At 32.4% G+C, this 21436-nt stretch overlaps 1 protein-coding gene across 4 annotated transcripts in view; it reads left to right on the forward strand.

Moving 5' to 3' along the window:
• LOC143258404 (uncharacterized) overlaps positions 1-21112 on the forward strand; it is a 56977-nt gene extending 35865 nt beyond the window's left edge. For 3 of the 4 annotated variants that reach the window (XM_076517297.1, XM_076517298.1, XM_076517299.1), the window contains exons 4-7: positions 9028-9195; positions 10046-10231; positions 11895-11975; positions 17279-21112. In XM_076517297.1, the coding sequence (XP_076373412.1) occupies positions 9028-9195; positions 10046-10231; positions 11895-11975; positions 17279-17422 (579 nt within the window). In that variant the 3' untranslated portion in view covers positions 17423-21112. Of the gene's footprint in view, positions 1-8997; positions 9196-10045; positions 10232-11894; positions 11976-17278 lie in introns of all 4 variants that reach the window. The other variant, XR_013032263.1, reaches the window with a different exon arrangement.
• Positions 21113-21436: the final 324 nt, after the last annotated feature.

Consider the following 21436-nt stretch of genomic DNA (forward strand, 5'->3'; position numbering starts at 1 on the left):
ATTATAAGTGTTTGATGTGGTAGTTTTGAGTTCCTACTTCAGTTGATAAGTGAATCTCACCATGAAAATCAGCAGTAGCATAAAATATTGGAAACTGGTGACTCCAACACTGTGAAAGAGAATGTGAATTTGCTTATGTGTCTGATTTCATGTTAGGTAGTATAGTAATATCTAGCAATAAAAAAGGGCAGGGTGGCACACACTTCACTTGTTAATGTTAGGACGTGTCATACTTTACTTTATATGCATGCTTTTGAACATGTCCAGATTAATTTCAGTGTGTAAAGATGTAAATTTATGTTTTTATAAGCAATAAAAAATAAACATGTTCAAATTTATTTTGTTTGCATTTCATTGAATATATGTAGAAATAAAATGTATGATAATGATTTGTAATTCAAGTGTTCAAATCATTTATATATGGATGGTTTGTTGCTACAATTTTTACTGTCTACATTTTGTTAAGTACTTCAGTATAAAATTCCTTTAGTCAGACTATCTTTAAAAAATATTTTATTTACTCTCCTGTGTATGACTTATTTTAATACCTTGACTAAGTTATTTTTTTTCCTTTGGAAAAAAATGTTTTAATGTTATTGGCAGATAAATTATTACCTTCCTACTCACTTCAGAGACTCTAGATAAAGAAACAGAAAACATTTCTTTGGATGACCTAAGTTTTATTGATTGACCAAAAATATATAGTACTCTGTGACAATATAGTTTACATAGCAAATTGTTTATGTCCATCTTCTTGATGCAAATCTTCCTAAAATATATATTGTTAAGTACTAGAATGGTACTAGCTACAAAAGATGGGCCATGTACAATACTACCAAAGCAAAACCATGACAAAAATTTAATAATTATAGATTACCTTGTCTTCCTTTGAGAAAGGATTGGATGCAATGGCTTGATTTAGCAGTCTTGGTCCACTCATTTTCATGTTGCTTTAATTTCCATTCAACAGATGGTAAGATGCTTTATCAGCACTTATGATTTTTGTGTAACTAAGAAAAAATATGATGCCAAACCAAATTTTTAGGATTACAATTAACATCTGCTTCAATGTCTTGCTTTCAGCATACTCTGTTCGAGGTCACATAACTGGATGCTTCATGGAATTTTTCTTTTGATGCAGTCAGTCTCTTTAGTTCCACTTTCAAGACACACAATCACTTTCAAATTTGTTTTTTTTTAACTGGAAGATGACTTAAGGAGGTCAAAACATTACATCTTTCCTTCATTAAATAAAAGTTTTCTATACCCATATCAGCTATTTATTATATATATAAACAAACAACTTGTACCTAACAGATTACAATTAATGGATAGATAGGCAGCAGGGCAGAGAAAAAAAAGTGGCAGGTCAGCCTGCCCCACTATCACTCTTTAGATGTAACTTCTAGGTAGGTGCATGCATGATTAATCCTTAGCATGTGAGCAAATTGATCTGTGCATGTCAGGATGTTTTAGTTATGTTGCAAAATTTAATTAAACTACTTAATTATCCTGGTATACAAACAAACTTGAATCAAACCATAGATAACAAACTAAATTTTAAAAATAAGTAAATTATAAGTTTTTAATTGTGTAATAAAGTATTTTAAAATAACCTGAAATTTTTCTAATATGAGAATTTGGATATTTATTTTTGATCTGTTTTTCTGGATGATTTTTGTCCATGCACTAAAAAATTGCAAAATTTAATGTAAAATTTTTTCTGTAATTTCATCATTGATATTCTGCAGCTATATTTTATGTTCTTCAGTCTTACAGGGCAAAAGAGTAATCAAAATTTCAGAAACTACTTTTCATATTTCCTGACACATTTTTTTTAGGCTGACTACCATTAACTTTATAACAAGTAGAAAGATTTCAACTGATTCTTTGGCATAGTGGCCATACCGTTTGGATTTGCAGGTGATTTACAGTTTGATTTGATCTGAGAAAATTTCCCACAAGAACACACTGGGAAGAATAATTAAATTCCTAACTTGTCAAGTCACATGATTAGAAGTGCTGGAGTACTGATTCCAAACAAAGACATTGTTATTTCACTCATTCTCCATTGCTAATCCTTTCTCTCCTGCTTTTCTCCAGGATTGGATCCTCAGTGTTGTACTTCATGCTTTTACTCATTTTCCATTTATACCTTTCTCATCGTGTTTGCTATATTACTTTTTTTTGCCACCCCTGTTCCTCATATGGTTAGCACATAGTAACCTTCTTTCTGTAGTGTTTGCTATGTTTAGTTTCACAGTTTCTCATTATTCTGTTATGTAGAAGACTGTGGTTGTTTTGATAAATGCTCATGATTTTACTCCCTATTATTTCCTTTCCTCCATCTCCCACCTTTAGAACTGTTCCAATTCTGATTAACTTTTTGCCTGATCAGAACACTTATAAAGACACAGTATGTGTCATATATGTGGTTTCTGGGTTTCCTTGTTACTACATTGGAATACTTCTTTTTCCTTTAACTTTTCCCCTATTCCTATTTCAGGCAGATTTGCTTTCCTGACATATTTGTCCCTTTCTCTAAATGTTTGTCATTTTTTTCATGTTTTTTCTTTTCAGATCTGTCACCTTATCTTGTCCCTGGTTTCTGTTAGTGGGCATCATCAGGGTGGGTATGTGGACTAATTTGTTTGTTTTCATTGCAGAGGCCTCTTCATACTTATGTTCTAGATCATACTTTGTGGCTAGTGATTTCTGAACATGTAAACGTAGTCTTAAAGTCCTCACTGTACTTCTTATGACCATGGTTGATGTCTATCACATTCAGGCTATTTCTACTTGTGGGTTTGTGTGTAACTCCAGATGCTGCCAGGCATTGGCTGATTGATTCTGTCCAATTGTCATATCTGCATTAATGTTGCAAATGCTACATGAAACATAACACAATGTCACAGGATCGTGTTATGCACGCTGTAGAAATGGAGTTTTCCATAGGACCATTCATAATTATAGTTTGTGGTGTATTGCTTCATTAATATGCTTATCCAAGACTGTACACTCTTGGACTTGTATGGGTAAAGTAGACAGATTTCTCCCTGCTTCTAATGCTCCATGGTATTGAGACTTTTTACCACAGTCTTAGTGTATAATTCCAGATGCAACCAGGTGTTGGTTGATCCATTCCATTAACCTGGTAGTTCTGCTTTTAGAAATAGGGTATCATGGTCACCCAAGGCACTGTCTTTCATGCTGCAGCCCTCCAAACTCTCTAGTGCAATTTTTCCTCCCTTCTAATGGAGTATGGGTGTTCTTGTCACTTCCTATTTTTAGCCTGTGGGGGCTGGTCCATTTGAGTGAAGCACAATACAACTCAGTTGAGAGTAAGGCAGTGGCATTCTGCTGTTGATGCCTTTCCTACTGCAGATCTGGTGTACAATTGCAGATGCTGTGAAGTGTTGGTTGTAGCATTCTGCCATATATATGTGTATGTGTGTGTGTGTTGCAGTTTGTCCCTTTAACTGAGATATTACTGTTTTCTACTTTCCTTCAAGTGTCAGTTCCTGGTTGGGTCAAGTGCTATTTGGAGATGAACCAGTGATGTGCCTTTTCATCTTTGTACCATCTGCTGGATGTCAGTTCCTGTGGAGCTGGTGTAATTTGAAGTTGAAGAAACACATGATTAACCCCATGTGTGAGACTGGCACTCTTATTTCTACCATGGAGTGGAGGTAACATTCAAATTGATGCCAGATTTTGGACTGGAGATTTACATCTCCCAAGGTTTCCTTGTTTCCTACCATTTGCTGGGTGTTAGTTTCTAGTGGATCTGTTGTCGGTTGTGTTAGTGGTGTGCACTTGGTCAGTCAGGTTCTTGGTACGGATATGTGTATTCTTATCCAGTACTCTTTTTGAGGTGAAAAGTAGAAGACCCTCTTCCTACTCTGGACTTGACATATAGTTACAGATGCTACCAAGAGCTGGTGAGGTGTAATTCCCATTTATTGTCTCCCATGCCATAGCCACCTGATATCTACGGTGGGTTCCTATCCCGCTGAAAATATTTGGGGTTTCTCTATATTTCCACTTTTTTTGTTTTGGTGACACATTCCTGAAGGGCTAAGAGTACACTTGGCTTAAACGTGATGTGGTATCCCTGTGTGGTGTGATGCTTTCCATTTCTTATGTTCTTGATCTTTCTGTGGATATTTTTTCAAGAAGGATCATATTCTTACCATCCTTCAGCCAGTTCAATGTGGGATTCCAGATTATCCTGAGAGGACATTAACATTTTCTGTAACTGAAAATGTATTTTTGATATATACTTCTGGTGTGACTAAGTTCAATTAATTATGACACATCTTGAAGTAATTAACAAGTGTATAACTAGAGAGGGCACTTGTAATGTTGGGGATAGTGTTGCACTCTTTTTGGTGGATGGTTGTTTCATGATTATTTACATGTTGATATGCAGAAAGAAGTGGGAGTTGCAAAGCTAGTAGCAAGCAAAAAAGTTGTTGCCACTAGAAGGTAGTACTGGTTGCAAAGGCTTTTTGTGAGGGAGGGGGGATAATTATCTATCAAATACATTTTAATTTAGGAAAATGTTAACATAATTAGATAATGTTGTGGTTCGTGGCTCAAAATTATACTGCTTTGGATGTATACTGACAGACAAGCTGTGATAGGATTATAGCTGAAGGAAAACAGAGTCTGTGCATTAGCATATAACCATAACCATATAGTAAAGTGCATGAAAAAGTATAGTTTTGGATATATTTTATGTAAATGCAGTACAGTTAAAGCAATAATGTCAGTAATCTACTTGATATTTAGAATACTTTGTTTTTTATTACTAGGTTGCTTGAAGACATTAGGTTTGCAAGTAATGTGTAACTTAAAGCTTGTTTTTCTTTTCAGAATATTTTTATAAGTTACAATATGTGTAAATGCACAAAGGTGCATATAAGTACACACAGGCACACATACACCTAACAACAATTTTAATATGCATATGGGCTAATCTGGCTAGTAGACTGATGCCACATTTAATGGAGATGTTGCTTTTTCCCAGTTAGTCAGATATGTTAGGCTTGAGTTTTGGTACTGTACTTGTGAGTACAACAATATTCTGTATTTTGTCACTATATGCAGTTAAAAAAAACAGCAAACACGACGCTTGAAAGAAGACAAAAAAAAGGTTAAGATTAATTACAAGTTAATAATGAAGAGCTAACATGTTTACATTTTGCTAATATTTCATTGATTATAGTAATTATATTTCAGAATTCTTGATAACCTGCGAGTGAAAGTCATGAAGAACATACAACAGTATGCCAACTTCATTGTATCTATTGTATCAAGTTGCTTTTTGCCTAATACACAGGGCACATCAGGCCAGCTGAAATACAGTACATTAGTAATTTTGATACCAGTGAGATTGCTTCAACAGCTTGTTTCCTAACTTCAATGTACATGCAGAGATAAAGCCTGCATTAATCATGTTGGCCAGGTTTTTGATGGACTACGTGGTTTGGGGGAGAGGGCCGAAAAATTATAGAAAAAATAAATGAAAGTAGTTATTAAAAAAACACCACTACCACTTCTGCTTTTTTATTCATTTATTTGAATAAAGAGTAGGATTTGAAGAAATTGTTTGCATAAACAGCTATATTTTCTGTTAATTGTTCATGTTGCATGAAAAGTTTTACATACAGTTAATACAATGCAAAGTGAGTATCATCTCTTTTAAACTGTTGATAGAACTTTAACTGCATCATTGATATGTTATTTTAACAAGACAAATGTTACTTGTTTAAAAGCTGTTGTGAGGTTAAACGTGTTTAATGCATTTCTTTTAATTTAACAAATTATGTTGATTACACTGGGGAACACTCATTTTGTTGCATTTAAAAAAAGACCTTTCTATAGTCAATTTGAGTGTGTTGATTTCAAATCTGAAGTCGGTTTTTTGTCTGCAAGCTACAGATTTTATGCAATTTGACATTTTTATTTATTTTTTAATTTTTAATTATTATAGGAAATTATAGGAATAGTTTATCAATTTGTTTGTGTATTTTATTCAGGTAGGAATTTGCGTTTGTAACTTTTGCGTTTGTACACTTCATCTGGACAATCTCGTTTAATGCTCCAGCAGTAGTCAGCCATCATACTTTTGTTCCAGTGCCCTTGGTAGCGTTCTTCCATGACCTTTAGGTCTTGGTGGAATTGTTCTCCTTGTTCGTCACTCACAGCCCCCAGGTTGTCAGGGAACTTGCCAAGGTGGCTGTTCAAAAAATGAAGCTTGATGCTCATGTTGCACCCGAGATCACGAAAAGCGAGGAGCATTCTGTTCACAAGTTCACTGTAGTTCTCCGCCTTATTGTTTCCAAGGAAGTTCTGAACGACTGCCACAAAGGATAAACATGCTGCCTTTTCTAAAGTGGTCATCTTAGCAACAAACTGATCATCACGAATTAGGGTTCGAATCTGTGGGCCATCAAACACGCCTGCTTTGATCTTCTCAAATGATAACCCGAGTAAAGCTGTGATGATGTGTTGGAAACATTCACCTTCGATTTCCAGTGCCTTGACAAATTGCTTCATCAAACCTAATTTGATGTGAAGAGGAGGAAAGATGATCTTATCTCTGCTTACAATTGGGTCTTGTATGATATTTGGCATGCCTGCTTCAAGGGTGTCACTAATAGGCCAGTCCTTCTGGACCCAATGTCTGTCTCGTGCTCGGCTGTCCCACATACAGAGGAAACATGGAAACTTGGTGAAACCTTTCTGGTGAAACACAAATGATCCAATTGTGCTCATGATATTTTAGTAAGTCCATGACCATTCTCATATCATCATAGTCTTCCCGCAAATGCACTGAGTGACTGACAGGTACTGCTCCATAAACATTCCCATTATGTAAAAGAACACACTTTAGACTGCGTTTTGAACTGTCTAAAAAGAGTCTCCATTCAGCAGGACTATAGTAAGGTACACCCAGTTCTTTGAGAAGCCCTTGGATGTCATGGCAGTAAACAAACTGTCTGTCTTCTGAAAAGAAGGTCACTAAAAGCTGGTCACGCTTTCTGAAATATGATACTTTAACAGAGTGATCAACAAGATTTCTGCCTTGTAATCTTGATGCCAAAAGCTCTGCTGCTTTCTTTGAAAGACCTAAATCCCGCACTAAATCATTCAGTTCAGCCTGGGGAAGAGACTTGGGGACGGGGAAAGGTTCAGTGTCTGAAGAACAGTTCTCCGATTGTGTACACTTTTCTGACAATTCACTGTCACAACTGTCTCGTTCGCTTGTATCATGTCCAATGTCTTTATCGTCCAATGAAGGCAAGCCTTTGAAAACTGGAACAGGAACTTCTTCAGAGTGCGGAGCAGGCCAAATAGCTGAGGGAATGTTCAGATATGTAATCTTATGTCTGTTTTTCTTCCCAACACCCGTTGTGTTTACCATGCAGAAATAACAGTCAGTTACATGGTTGGTGGGTTCGTGCCAAATCATTGGAACACCAAAAGGCAGACCATTGCATTTTCCTTTGGTCCAGTCTCGAAGCATTTCCTCACAATTGTGGCACACAACATGAGGAGCCCATTGCTTGTCTTGATCACCAAGATAAACTTCAAAATATGCCTTGTAGGCACGCTTGACGAACGAGGATATGTTATGTCTCTGACGATTGAGTGTGTAGAATCCACATATGTAGCAGAAGGCATTAGGCTTGTTTCTGCAATGATATCTATTTTTGGAAGCCATGTTTGATCTGAAAGAAAAGAAGCATGATCAAAATATTAGAAGCTATCTATATATATGGACGTGAAAATGCTTATACATGGTTTACGCAAGTTCACATTTGTACAATTTCATTAATCTCAAATTGCATACAAACTAGAGCTTTTAGAGAAAAACTAATTTCAGATTTGAAATCAGCGCCTAAAACTCCTTCAGAATCAGTTAAAATATCCAATGCAACTCAAAGTTACTGAAAAAGTGTTCCCCAGTGTTATCTAATATATACTGTTTATAAATCTGATTTATGGAACATTACACTGATACTTGTTAAATTTGGCTTAAGTCTAGCTCATTTTGAGAGGAGGAAAAATGTCTCACCATAAATCATAATATTAAATTAATTTTAACTTAATTTATGGGTAAGACTCAATATGTTGAATATTTCATAAAAAATATGAAGTATATAGAATAGAAAATTTTGAAAGGCAGCTCCGTAAACTTGTGTAAAATGAGAGTTTTTATTTTAATGTGATTCATGAATAATATTGCCTTAGAAAATTAACACATTATTTTAATGGAAAACATCTTGGAGAAATTACTTGTAATTTTTAATAGTGTATAGTGTAGCATCTCATAGAAGGGCTCTGAGTTTTTCAAATACAGACTTTTAGCTTATAGTTCTGTCATCTTTTGAATGATTTTAGATAAAATTAGTTATGGACTCAGGAGGTTAAACCCTTTCAACTAATGTATTTGACTATCCTCAAGGTCTTTTAGATTAATTTACCTTCACTCTACTTGAAAGAATTTCAAATTCTGTTGTTGTTGAGTATTCTGTCTTATCTGTCTTCAAATTACAGACATGACTTGATATGGGCTGTGGATGAAGTATTCAAAGTTTGAGATATAATGTTGCTAAACTAGCTGTACATTAAAAGCAGTGATCACTTCTGTTTTGTGGTTCAAAGAGTTGTTATAGTGGTGGTTGCTGCTTACAGGTTAATCTGTATTTTAGTCAGTAGATTTGAATTGGAGGTGACCATTCCTGAATCACTGATGTGTCTGTTTAAATGGTGTTTTAACTGATCTGTCATTTATGTTGAAACTTCAAGTACCAGTTCCTGTAAAACTGAAGATAATAGTTACCAGCTAAGACATTTCAATAGTAGTCTAAATTAGGAAGGAGGGAGGTCATTGTAAAATGTGTGACTTTTTTATAGGTAGAAATGGTGTTTGAAGAAGAGAAATATATGTATTATGTTGAATTACTTTCTTCCACATTATTTTAGAGGATTTGCTGTTTTCACTGGCTTTTTTAGGATCTGGACAACTCTTTTCTTAGCTTGGAGGAGAAAAATGGAATTCGAAACTTTTTGACAGATTGTGGACATGTGTTGTTGACTAGAATTACTTCACCAAGTGATCGGTCTGTCACAGTGGGTAATGTCTCCCTTCCATCAACAAACAACAGTTCTCAGACTTTACAGGTGAGTTAATACTCACTAATGAACATTTTTAATCATTGTTCTGAAACACATTATGCTAAAGACTTTTATATATTTGAAGTATAGAAATAAAACACTGTTATCGTTTATGAATAATGCCAAATATTAGTTATTCATTCTTGTAATTGTTCATGTATTATTGAGTTCTTATGTTGTATGAGGTTGTCTTTTGGAATATTAAAAGATAGTGATGTTCATAAAAACATAATCCAAATGGTCTCTGTAGTTTTTAATTTTAAACAGAAACTTTGATTAAATTATTCCTGACATGTTTTCCTAATATATTTTACTGTACAAGTTTTGTGTTGATATCTAAGTGATGTAGTAATACTATACCATTAATAGCAATAATGTTACAAATGGATAAGAAAAAGAATTGTTAGGTTGTAAAAGTGATCTCATAGTGTTTAAAAACTGTGTGCATCATTGTAATGTTCAGGTGTTACTGAGTAAAGCTTTGTCAACAGTTCATTGAAATAGTATAATTTTATTTGTAGTGTTATTTTGTACACTAAGGTGCTGTAGTAATGATCTAATTATTATCTATTCTCCTTTTTCTCGTAATTTTCCTAATGAAATTTGAGATAATTTATTTTTGTTAAGTTTCTTTTGTTGCTGTGTGTCATAAATTATTTTATTTTGTATATAAAGTATGTTATAGGGACTATCTTGTTCATAAAGATAAGTTTTGTTCAGAAACATTGTATATCTGTTTACATTCTCATGTTTGTGTCTTCACTGTACTTTAAGATCTTTCAAAAATTCATAATTTTAAAAGCTATCATTCAGTTGTGTTTTGTATGTTTATCAAAACTTTTTTTAAAATTACAAGGTCTGCAGCTTGATCAGAGAAGTATTCCTTACACGAGAACTGGCATCATATTCGTATGTGTTGTGTGGTCAGTTTCACATGAAAGAGAACAGTCTTGGGTACCAGTTGTTAAAGAACGGACGTCTTACCAATGATTTAAAAGAAGAACTTAAATCATATAAGGAACTTAACCTTCCTGGAAAAGAGGTAAAATGGACATAAAAATGCCCATTCTGTTAATTGAAAACTTTTCTGTTTTTCCTTGCCTTGTTGTTACAATTGTACTACTATATTATGTACTTTGTTTAATGCCAGTTGTTACAATTGTACTACTATATTATGTACTTTGTTTAATGCCAGTTGTTACTATCAATATCAATAGTACTTTTGACAAGAAAGAATAACTTTCAGCTCATAGCTTTTTGAATGACAAAATTCTTGTTGTATTTAACTTAAGATTACTTTGTTAGTCCTGACCAACTCAGTTAATCTTTTGCCTGTGATGAAGCTTTTCTCATTCTCATCTAAAACTCCCAGGTTAAGGTTTAGTCACTTGGGAAAACATTAGATATGTTTATCTTGAATTGTCACTTGTGTAGTATTTTTTGAAATAATTTTGATATAAGGTATTGATCTATCATTTAAAAAAAATGGGGCTGAATATTTGCAAACAAATATGATAAAACATTGTCCTTTGTATTAAATGCTCTTCAGTTAGATATGGTGTTCTGGAATGTAATACTGTGAATTAGGCTATATTTTCACTCTTCAATATTCTGCACTTGGAAGTAATGTGTTGGGCAATGACACACCATTATCCATAGTGTATTTTATTCTCCTTTTGTAGATAAAGATAATTTATACATTTGTGTCTGTATTGTAACCATAAAATATTCAAGCCATAAACCAAAACACATTAACATGATTTTTTTAAATTTTTATAATTACTATAACCAGCTTGTTAGGCTAAATTATAGTTGAAATTTAATGTGTCTAATTCAGGGTATTAAACTTAATTTCATATAGTTTGAACAGTGCAATGGAAGGTGTGATGCAGTCAGTGACCATTCACATACTTTGAATAAATTTGAGTGAAGTCAAATAATTTACATCTAAATGAAGTAAAATGAATAAACAAAACCATTGCATAGTTCAAACTTTATTAGCTATATTTTTGTGTGCTATCAATAGTAAGTGTGGGGCACATGTGTACTGGATTAGATTTGATTACTCATTAGGTTCTCTACCATCAAATTGAAATTCTTTTAGGTAAAATTAGAGTAAACTAATCTATGAAACCTTGGGCATGGTTAAATACATCACTTAAAACAAATTGTCCTTCTAGTCCAAAACTATTTCACACTACTTGAGTATTCTATGTATTAAAACAGTGGTTGGGCACTAAGTGACCTGCTGCAATGTTTTGGCTGACTACAAAAGTTTGCTTCACTGTTGCAATCCATGAGGGAACAGTCATTTCTCAGTTATGTGAAAAGAACAGATATTAAAGGGAGTAAGAGAAAGAGTAACAGATACAGAGAATTTTAAGATCAGTTTTAGGGAAAATATTGAAGTTGGTTGAAATTTATGTGATAAAACTTTCGACCAGGAAAGTTATTAAATTGTATGTTGCATTTATTTTTGTTTTTAAAGGTATATGATGATTGAATCATCTTGTTTTTTTAATAATAAATATATGACCATCAATGACCCAACACAATGCTAAATTAATAAAAAAAAATGTGTGTGTATGTATATATATTAAATTGACCCATGGTCAGAAAAGGTCATTAACCAGTGTATTGAAACATTATGTAGCATTACCACATGTTGTGTATGCTCTTGCAACTTATGATTTGTGTTTTAACAGAATATTGCTTTGGTGAATGTTTTGAGCAACTCATTCCAGTGTCCTGGATTTAGCCTTCAAAGTTGTTACCAGGTGGTTAAGGTAGGAAATTTTATGACTTTTGTTTTTATAAAATGATGGAACATAAATAATAATTTTGCTGTTTTCAATAGGAAGAGCTTTTGATTTTTTTTTTTTAAGCTTGGAACGATTTCTTCTAAACACTAAATCTTATTTTGTATTTATCTTCATTTATGTGATTGCAAAAAAATTGGGTAAATGTTGTCAGTTATCTAAATCTGAAATTTTTTGACATTTTCTCTTAATGATTTTGACAAATATGAATTTAAAAAAAAATTTTTTAAAACAGTTCAGTTATTGAGCTGCAAGTTTCAGTTGTATTAATTATACTGTGCAGGATTACTAACAAATTTATTCCCAAATTAGAGTGGTTAAAGATTGAGGAGCTACACTTATAATTTCCAGATATCCAGGAATAGTTTGTCATACTTTTGTTTTGCAGTAAAACTTATGCAAAAAATATTTATTTAGCTATATTTGTAAATTGACAACTAAAAAACAAATACACGCACACACTGTACTTGAAGTGTAGAGTAATGCAGGAGGTATTTGTACCTCTACTTGTGTGTGATCACCTCATTATGGTGTATGATTGTAAATCACATTATCCAATAATATTATATATGTGTCCAAACTTAAGATTCTCTTTAAATTTTGAAAAACAATGGCCAAATGATGGTTGAAGAGGTGGGAGGGTCAAGTATTTTTATAGTTTTATTTGGTTTTGAAGTATCTGTCATAAGTGAATAAAATCAACTAAATTTGGAAAAAGCAAAAATAATGTTTAAAGTTTAAACAAGCGTGAATGAAATAGAGGTACAAGCTATAGTTTCTCCCAAAATCTTATCTTATTAATTTTATTTTGGCTGTACTTGGCTCATCATTAGTTTTTGGTTAGTCATGGGGATTTGTAAGTAATTAAAATTTTGGTATTTAATTTTTGTAGGAAGGTGCCTCAGTATGTCTGAGAGAATTGTTGAGTGTTTATTATGTACTAAATCAATGGTATCACATTTCTGTGTATAATTGGTGCATTTAATATCTTAGAGTATTGTTGTGTGTTTAATATGTCATTTACTTAATCAGTGGTGTCATGTTGTTTTGGATAATTGGTACCTGTCATATCGTAGAGGATTGTTTTGTATTTAATTTGTCATTTACGAAACTAATGGTGTTACAGTAGTGTGGATAATTGGTATATGCCATATCTGAGAAGATTGTTGTGTGTGTTTAATTTGTCATTTTTTAAATCAGTGGTGTCACATTATTGTGGATAATTGGTACATATCATATCTTTCAGAATTGTTTAATCCTTAAGTAGCAGCTACCTTTAGTTGATGATTCAGGCCTAAATATTAGTTGGCAACACCCTAACACTATAGTGACTGCACCCACTCAAAGTGATTGAGTCATTTTCTCAGTGTAAGTCATGGAGCAGAAAAGGAAGGGTGTGTCAGCTAAGGGAATGAAGTGAAAATGTTTTTTATCAAAAGATGAAATTGAAGCATTAGGGCATGATAATTATTCCAGTGAAGAAGCAAACTTTTCTGATTTTTCATCATCATCAAATTCAATTGTTTTAAGCTCTGAATATAATTTAAATAGTGAATGAGAATCCATTAGTTCCCAGTGGGTTAGGTGTCACAATTTTGATCCATTCATTCATTCTTTTGATAGTAGAAACACTGGACTTACAGATCAATTTAGACTTGCAGATGAATCTAAAGGATATGAATTTTTTCCTGCTATATTTGATCAAAATATGAGTTATATTGTGCAAGAAACAAACAGATATTGTGAGTTTTGTAAATTGTTGAATTCTGAAGAAAGTGCTTTCACTTTCCTCTACTTCACAAAGAAATGGAAAAATACAACTATTGAGGAAATATACACTTTTTTGCTCTGGTAATGTTATGTGATATGTAAAAAAGCATGTGTTAGCTGATTATTGGAAGAATGATCCCCTTATAGGAACTCCAGTTTTTCCAAAATACATTACTTGAGGTTGATTGAGAGAGATTCTTAGATGTTTGCACATTGCAAGTAATGAAGAATTGAATGCAAACAATTGATTATGGAAAGTTTGAGAAGTGTTTACAGAAGTGAAGAATAAAACTAAGGAATCTTTTTCTTCATTTAAAAAAAAAAATAGATGTCGATGAATCTTTATTTCTTTTCGAAGGTCACATTATTTTCAAGCAATACATCCCAAGCAAACACTGTAGATTTGGAATAAAGATTTTTGTATTATGTGATTATGAGACAGGAATTGTAATAGATATGGTTGTCTATTCTACAAGTGGTGTAGATATCCCCAAAGATCCTTGATTAGGATTTTCAAGATCATTTGTCAAGCAATTGATGAAAGACTACCTTGGAAAAGGGCATATATTATATACTAATAATTATTATATAAGTCCAGAATTATGCAACTTTCTTTTTGAAGTAAGATTTTTGTGTGTGGAACAGTTAGAACAAATCGGAACAATGTGCCTGAATTTGCACCTCTGTAGAGGGGAGATGTTCAGATCAACAATCAATGGAATATTTTAGTGCTTCAATGGAAAGACAAACATCCTGTTACTGTACTTAGTGCAGTACATAAAAGTGAAATGGAACACAGTGGAAAGAATGATTACAAAACTAAACAACCAGAAAGAAACTCAGTATGGTTTCAGATAATACTACCAACATGAGGCTAGTTGACAGAAGGGACATGCAAGTTGGACAAATGGATTGCCTTTGTAAACGTGTGAAGTGGTACAAAGAGCTCCTTTTTCATCTAATTGATATCTCAATTTTGAATTCTTATAATATTCCTACTAAAAACTGTAAAGAAGCCATCATTGAGACAGTTTAGTTACAATGCAATTTACCAATTACTGGAAAGGTATCAAAGTGTGACAAGACCTTTCCTAGGAAGATATATCCTCACTGTTGCTGATAGACTTGTTGGAAAAGAAAAGAAGCATTTTCTCAGCACTTTTTAGGAGCTAGAAAAAGTGGACAATGTCACATGTGTATGCATACAAGAAAAGAAAGGAAGTGAAAAATGGTGACTACCAGGTGTAAAGAATGTAGAGTAGCACTGTACATTGGAGAATGTTTTTATGATTTTCATACCCAGAAAAACATTTGAACTTGTAATAAATAAGTCCTTATTATGCTTTTTATTTTCTTTCATATTTTGTTAAAAATTCATAATAAAAATGTTTGACTGTGTTTAAGAAATTTTTTTCTCTAATTGTTGTTCCATTGCCACTTTTCCAGGTTCTGACCAGACCATATCATAAATAATTAATTTAAATAATAATATCTATTATTTTGGGAATTAAAAAATTATATTAAAATCATTTTTTTATTAATTAATAAATGAACATTGAATATTACAACTGGTTTCTTTTTTATCATCTAAAATAAGTGTAACTAGTTAACACAAACTAGCTGACTACTAAAGCTTCTGAGAACAACAAATGTGCATGTGCTTCCTTCCTTTGGTACAGATAATTGCAAACTATTTGGGGTCCATGAAGACTCTGGAAGACTAATGTAGGGTTAATTGATCATGTGCTAAATTAATTTGGATAACCTGTACATGGTATATCTGAAAGGTTTTTTTGTGTTTAATTGATCATGTGCTAAATTTTTTACAAGAAGTTACGTAGTGCTTGTGGTGCAGAATAATTCAGTGTTGTACATAGAACAATAAGATATTGTACTAGGAGCAAAATTTAGCATTGTGATGAGGTTTTTGTTTAATATATGGTACTGAGCATGGGGCTTTGAGGCAGCTTTCACTTAAAGTGCCTTCACAGTATAACCCTGTGCACGCTTCGTTTCTGTTTCTATAGAAAATGTGTGGAATATGCTGTGACAGCAAAATGTGAAAGATGTACAGTGGACATTTCAGTGACTAGCACAGATTGAATCTCTGAATTTTATGATAAAAATAACTTACACAAATACTGTTTTTGTGGGTGTGAAGTGTTTTGTTTTACTCTTAACATAAAACACTATGTAGTGTCTTACCAGTGTAGAAAGAAGCTAGCAAGAAAGAAACATGGTATTGGTATATTATAGAATAAATCAATTTAATGGTACTCCACAAATAAAACTTGATGAAAACAGTGCTTAACACGATATATTAAGATTTGTTGTCATGCCATGGCCCAAAATGCATAAAGAATTGCCAGTAGAGCAGAGAATTTGCATAAAATCTTTACAAATATGCAGCATTTGAGACAGAAGGAAGAATGCCATTGATCTCAAGCATGAGATCAACGACCATGTACTGAATGAGAAAAAATTGTCTAGATCTACAGTATCAATGAGAATGGAAAATTTGGGTGAAGCAGTTAAAGAAAAATTACTTTGATCTCCAGATGTCATTAAAAGACTGAAATTTGATAAAAAATACAACTGTGGATGATTGGAAAAAGTGTTATGGATGATGAGTGCAAATTTGAAATACTTGGTTCAAAATGTAGGTTGTACATTTAGTGGAAGAAAGGTGAAAGATGCCTCACTGGATTGTACTTACCATGAAGCATGGTAGAGGCAGTGTGATGGTTTTGATGGTGATTTTCAGCTGAAGTAATTGGAGATATTTGCAAAATAGATAGAATAATGTAGCAGCACAAGTATCATCTGTTACTGATCCATCATGGTATATCCAGTGATTTGCATATTATTGATAAAGGAATCTACTACCAAGAAGGTAATAACCACAGACACTTATCCAACCTATGCAGAAATTACTTAGTTAAGGAAGAAGCTACTGGAGTCAAGTGATGCAATGCCCTGCATAGGGACCAGATCTCAACGTAGTTGAGCAGATCTGGGATTTGGTAGATCAAAAACTTTCAAAGGAATTTTATGGGAGTGTATTAGAGACATTTGGGATAAAATCCCATGGAAATTTTGATTAAATATGTTGCAACAATGCCCAAGAGACAGTCTGCAATTATTAAAGTAAAATGGGGACAAAAAAGTATTAACAGTATGCTGAACTCAAGCACTTCCATAAAGTTTTTGTTGTATTAAATATGAAGATTAATAAAATTTTGATGTTTCATCAGTAATTTACTTCCTTTGAGTCTTTGAAAGTAGCTTGAAATTTAATTTTTGACTTTGTCCTAGCACTTTTTGCACAGTACTGTATATGATTAATTTTTATTGTATGGTACGTTTCTTTATGTTATAGAAATTTCATAGCTAAAACAAGAGTTTAAAATTTGACAAAAATCTGATACATGGTATTCAGTCTTATTTTTTTAAAATCTCACTGTGGTTAAAAAAGTTTACCTTTTTCTGCCTTTTTTCAGGGCCAAGAGCCAGTATCACAAAACTGTGCAAGCATGCTTTGGTGTAGTTCAGAAAACCTGCAACCTGTGAGTGTTGTGGATTTGCCAGAGAACACCACATCCAACACTGTACCACTGAAAGTTGACATTGCATTTATTGATTAACTATCAAGTGTGAGAAACAAAATATTAACCTGCCAAAATGTTAGTTTAAGTCTTTGTCCATGATTTTACAGTGCACACCACATTTCTGGAAAAATAACTTTACAAAAAAAAAAGTTAAATTTTTATAAAGCTAGATGGTACCTGTCAGTTGTTTAAAAAGTTAAATCTGCACCATAAGTATGCAAGTGAAAAGTTTGTAGAATGTTACTGTCATTTTACATTTGTCACATAAAAAAAAAAAATTGTAAAGCAGAATTGCCTTTAAATCACCACAGAAATTTTCATATATATATTCACATAACTTGCTGTTTAATATGTTTTTGTTGATCCACCTGTGCTTGATAAGTTGAAAGGTTATGCTGCATTTGAAAAATTTTAGCCTCTGTATATGTTCCTAAAAGGAAGTGCATTATTAGTATGTTGTATTGGATTTTTTTGTTTTAATATCTTTTCTAAACTTATATATTATTTTTCTGTTATATTCTGAATGTTCTTTTATTTTTGTGATGAAACAGTTTTGTTTAGTTTGAAGTTTTTATGTTTATCTGTGAATGAAGATAACAAAAACAACAAGAATAACAAAAAAAACACCATGAGAGTGGCCATTAAAGTAAGGTTTATTCTTGGCTGTACACCTTTTATTGTACAGTTGTGTAACATGAGTTTTTTCTTGTTAGTCTAGGTGTAGTGGAATACTGTGGATCCAAGTCAGTACAGTAGTGAGAACTGGTATTTCAGACAAGTTTGAGACTTTTGTTTGTAAAGATATATTGTTTTTTTATTTTGGAAGTAAAATTTGCTGCTAAAACTACAGGCATTCTTAACAGAATATTGGAATCATTGGTGCATTTGATATGAGAGACTAAAGTTTAACTCAGTTTGATACTTGTGAAAGGCACTGGTTTTAATTTCTGTTGGGAAGACTAACTGTAAAAATAATATGCATGTTGAACATGGAAAGACAGAATTTTGTATCTGATGATCTCTGAATTTTTTTCTTTTTTTCTTTTTCAAAATGACTTCAAATTCATATACAAGCACAGGTGACCCTGCAGTGGCACAGTGGTATATCTGCAGACCTACACCACTAGAAACTGTGTTTCAATACCCATGGTGGGTAGAGCACTGAAAGCTCATTGTATAGCTTTGTACTTATTTGTAAACAATCAATCAATCAACAAACACATTTTGGAAGAGCATTTTTTATTTTAAAGGCAATGAAAATCAATGCACTTTCAAATAGCTGCAGTAAGCCAGCTGTTCTTCAAGGAAATGCAGTGTTCTTATTTTGTTAGAAGTTGGATTGTAGTTGCTCTATTTTTAATACATGTAGTACACTGAATGCCTAAGCTTACCAGTAAAACAGCTAGTAATAAATAAACATGAAAAAAGTCACTTTATAACCAACATTTATGGTTAGTTTAATGAGTAATTTGTGTAACTAATTATTACTGTCTTTAGCTGCTGTAAAAACCAAGATAATTGCACTAAATGTAAAAGAATGTTCATTGAAACCTTAGTTGTTAGATTGGCTTTACAGATGTGTGAAAAGTTCTTTTAAGAACAAATCTGGGAAATTTTCTGTGTACACCAGTTGTTTTCCCATTTTAAAATAACATTTATATGGTTTTGTGGAGGAGGTTTTAGGTCTTGCCAGGAAATAGGAAAATTAATACATACACTCACACACTGAAAATAAATAGGTGTCTTACTTACATAATTATACTGAATGTTTACATCAAAGCAACATTTTCGTTTTGATTAGCAGTTTGCCTAAGAGTTCTTGGATAATCTTATATTGTAACCACATTAAAAGGCTCATAGGTTCTAAAATGTTACTCAAAAAAGTCTGTGTTGAATGTTGTATTTAGTGAGTTAAATGTTTACAAGGCATGTACTGTAAACAAAAAAGTACAATGCTGATGTGTGTTGTCACAAAAAGTAAATAGGCTGTACTAACCAGTATATATATAGTAGTAAATAAACAAGTAAAGGATATTTTAAGAAATAAAAAAATCTAAGATTATTTCAGAATATTCACTCTCTTTTATTACTGCTGTATTGTTGTTACTAATCACTGGTAAATAACTTAATATTTAAAAGATTCTCTCGTAATTTGGTCTAATAATTTGAGTATGTCAGCACTGCATATAAATTCTTTTATTTTGAAAATTGATTAAGTAAGTCATGTCATTAGGAAAAAGTGCTTTTTTCTAGTAAAAATCATGATATAGAAAGGTTACACATTATGTCATTATGATAGCATTGATTTTAATATTATGTTTACCAAGATTGAATTTATTGTTTATACACGTCTTAATCCTGGTCTCACAGTTCTTTGGTGGTGGTGTTTTTTAACTGAAATACATATTTGAGATTTTTGGCACAGTTCTCATTTTCCAGATTGTCTGCCAAATATAATTGGTACTTAGAACTTTAGTAGTGAACACTGGCATTTGTAACATGTTAAATAAGTTTGGGAACAGATATGGCCGAAGCAACAAAACCCAAATTTTATAATAAATTTTAAAATATAGTTCTTAGAGAAGTGTCATTGTTTTAGATTTTATATTGCACTGAGAAAGGTCATGCACATAAATAATGATTTTTTTTTGTCGCTGCATTTTATTTTGCTCTTTGATTTAAACAGATAAGTTTTTAAAAAAAGTTGTAAGTGGCTTTAGTTCTCAATGAGATTTGTTTTTATGGAAGGGGATGGGATTGTGTAATCCACATTAGTTTGCAGGTGATCCAGTATTTTGAACATATAAATAATATTTTGGTCCTTGTGGTGTATCTTGTATCTCTCTGTCATTTGCCTCTATGTAATCTATAAATTTTAATTTTTTGAGGGTCATTACTAATTATTGCTACATGAATCTGAGGTCTTTTGTGAATTAAGTCTGTAAGTTTTGAATGTATTCCACGTACTTTTGTTAGCATAAACTTAACTGTAATTATTTGAAGTAAAACTTTTATTGCATTCTGTTTAGTTGTCACCAGTCTTAATCAAAATTCTGTAAATAATAAGAAAAAACAGTTTTTAAATATACTTTTATAGCACACATTTAAAAAATTTGAGGTGTTTATTAAGTATCATTTTCCTTGTTCTCCTCTTAATGTAGGTGAAATTTCAGTGTTCGTTGATTGAGAGGTGATACGTTTGTAAAATTAATTTCGTAATTGGATTTATGATGAAGGGTTACAAAGATATCTCATTTATGTTACTTTGAGCCTAAAAACAAGAACCTATTAAAGTTGTTGAAATGCAGACAAAGATAGTGGTAAGTGCCAAGAGGTGTGTTTTATACTGTTTGGAAATGTTTACACTGCGTCATTAAAGAGCTTGGGTTAACAAAAAAAATGGGGTATCCTTACTAGCCTTCATATAAATAGTAAACAACTTTTCAAACTTGTATATATATATTTTTTTTAATGTATGTCCTGTTTTGTAAGTTTGCGTTTTGTAGTTGAACCTGGGGGGGGGGTTGCGGATTTTAGTTCTGTTAATTCACTACGTAGGTTTGTGAAAGGTTTCTGACACCTTGTTTTATGGGTCATTTTCATCTATATTTCAGAGTGATTTAAAACATGTTTCAGCTCCTCACGATAGCGATAAACTTTCATATCTCTTTGTGTGACTATTCATCAAATATGTAACTTACTGACTCAATAAATAAGTTGTAGTTAGTTTGAAGTGTACCAGTTTTTTTAATCTGTTGCGTAGTTTCAGAACAAACTATATTTTGGCGATTTAAAATAAATGGGTATTTTTAGTATTTTGATTACAGGAGCATGAACTGAAAAAACGCATGAAAAGAGAATTTGAATTTACACACACGCACACGTTTATATTTGTGTGTGTGTATATATATATTCCTTTGCTATTACTATATACTTACATGATTTTACTGTACCATGTCAAAAAAATTAAATTGATTATCATAATGATGATGAAAAACGAACTTGTAAAAATATATTCTAAAGGTGGCTAGTATAGGTATTAAAACTTTA

This window comes from Tachypleus tridentatus, chromosome 8 (assembly GCF_004210375.1).
Source record: "Tachypleus tridentatus isolate NWPU-2018 chromosome 8, ASM421037v1, whole genome shotgun sequence".
Classification (NCBI taxonomy): Eukaryota; Metazoa; Arthropoda; class Merostomata; order Xiphosura; family Limulidae; genus Tachypleus; species Tachypleus tridentatus.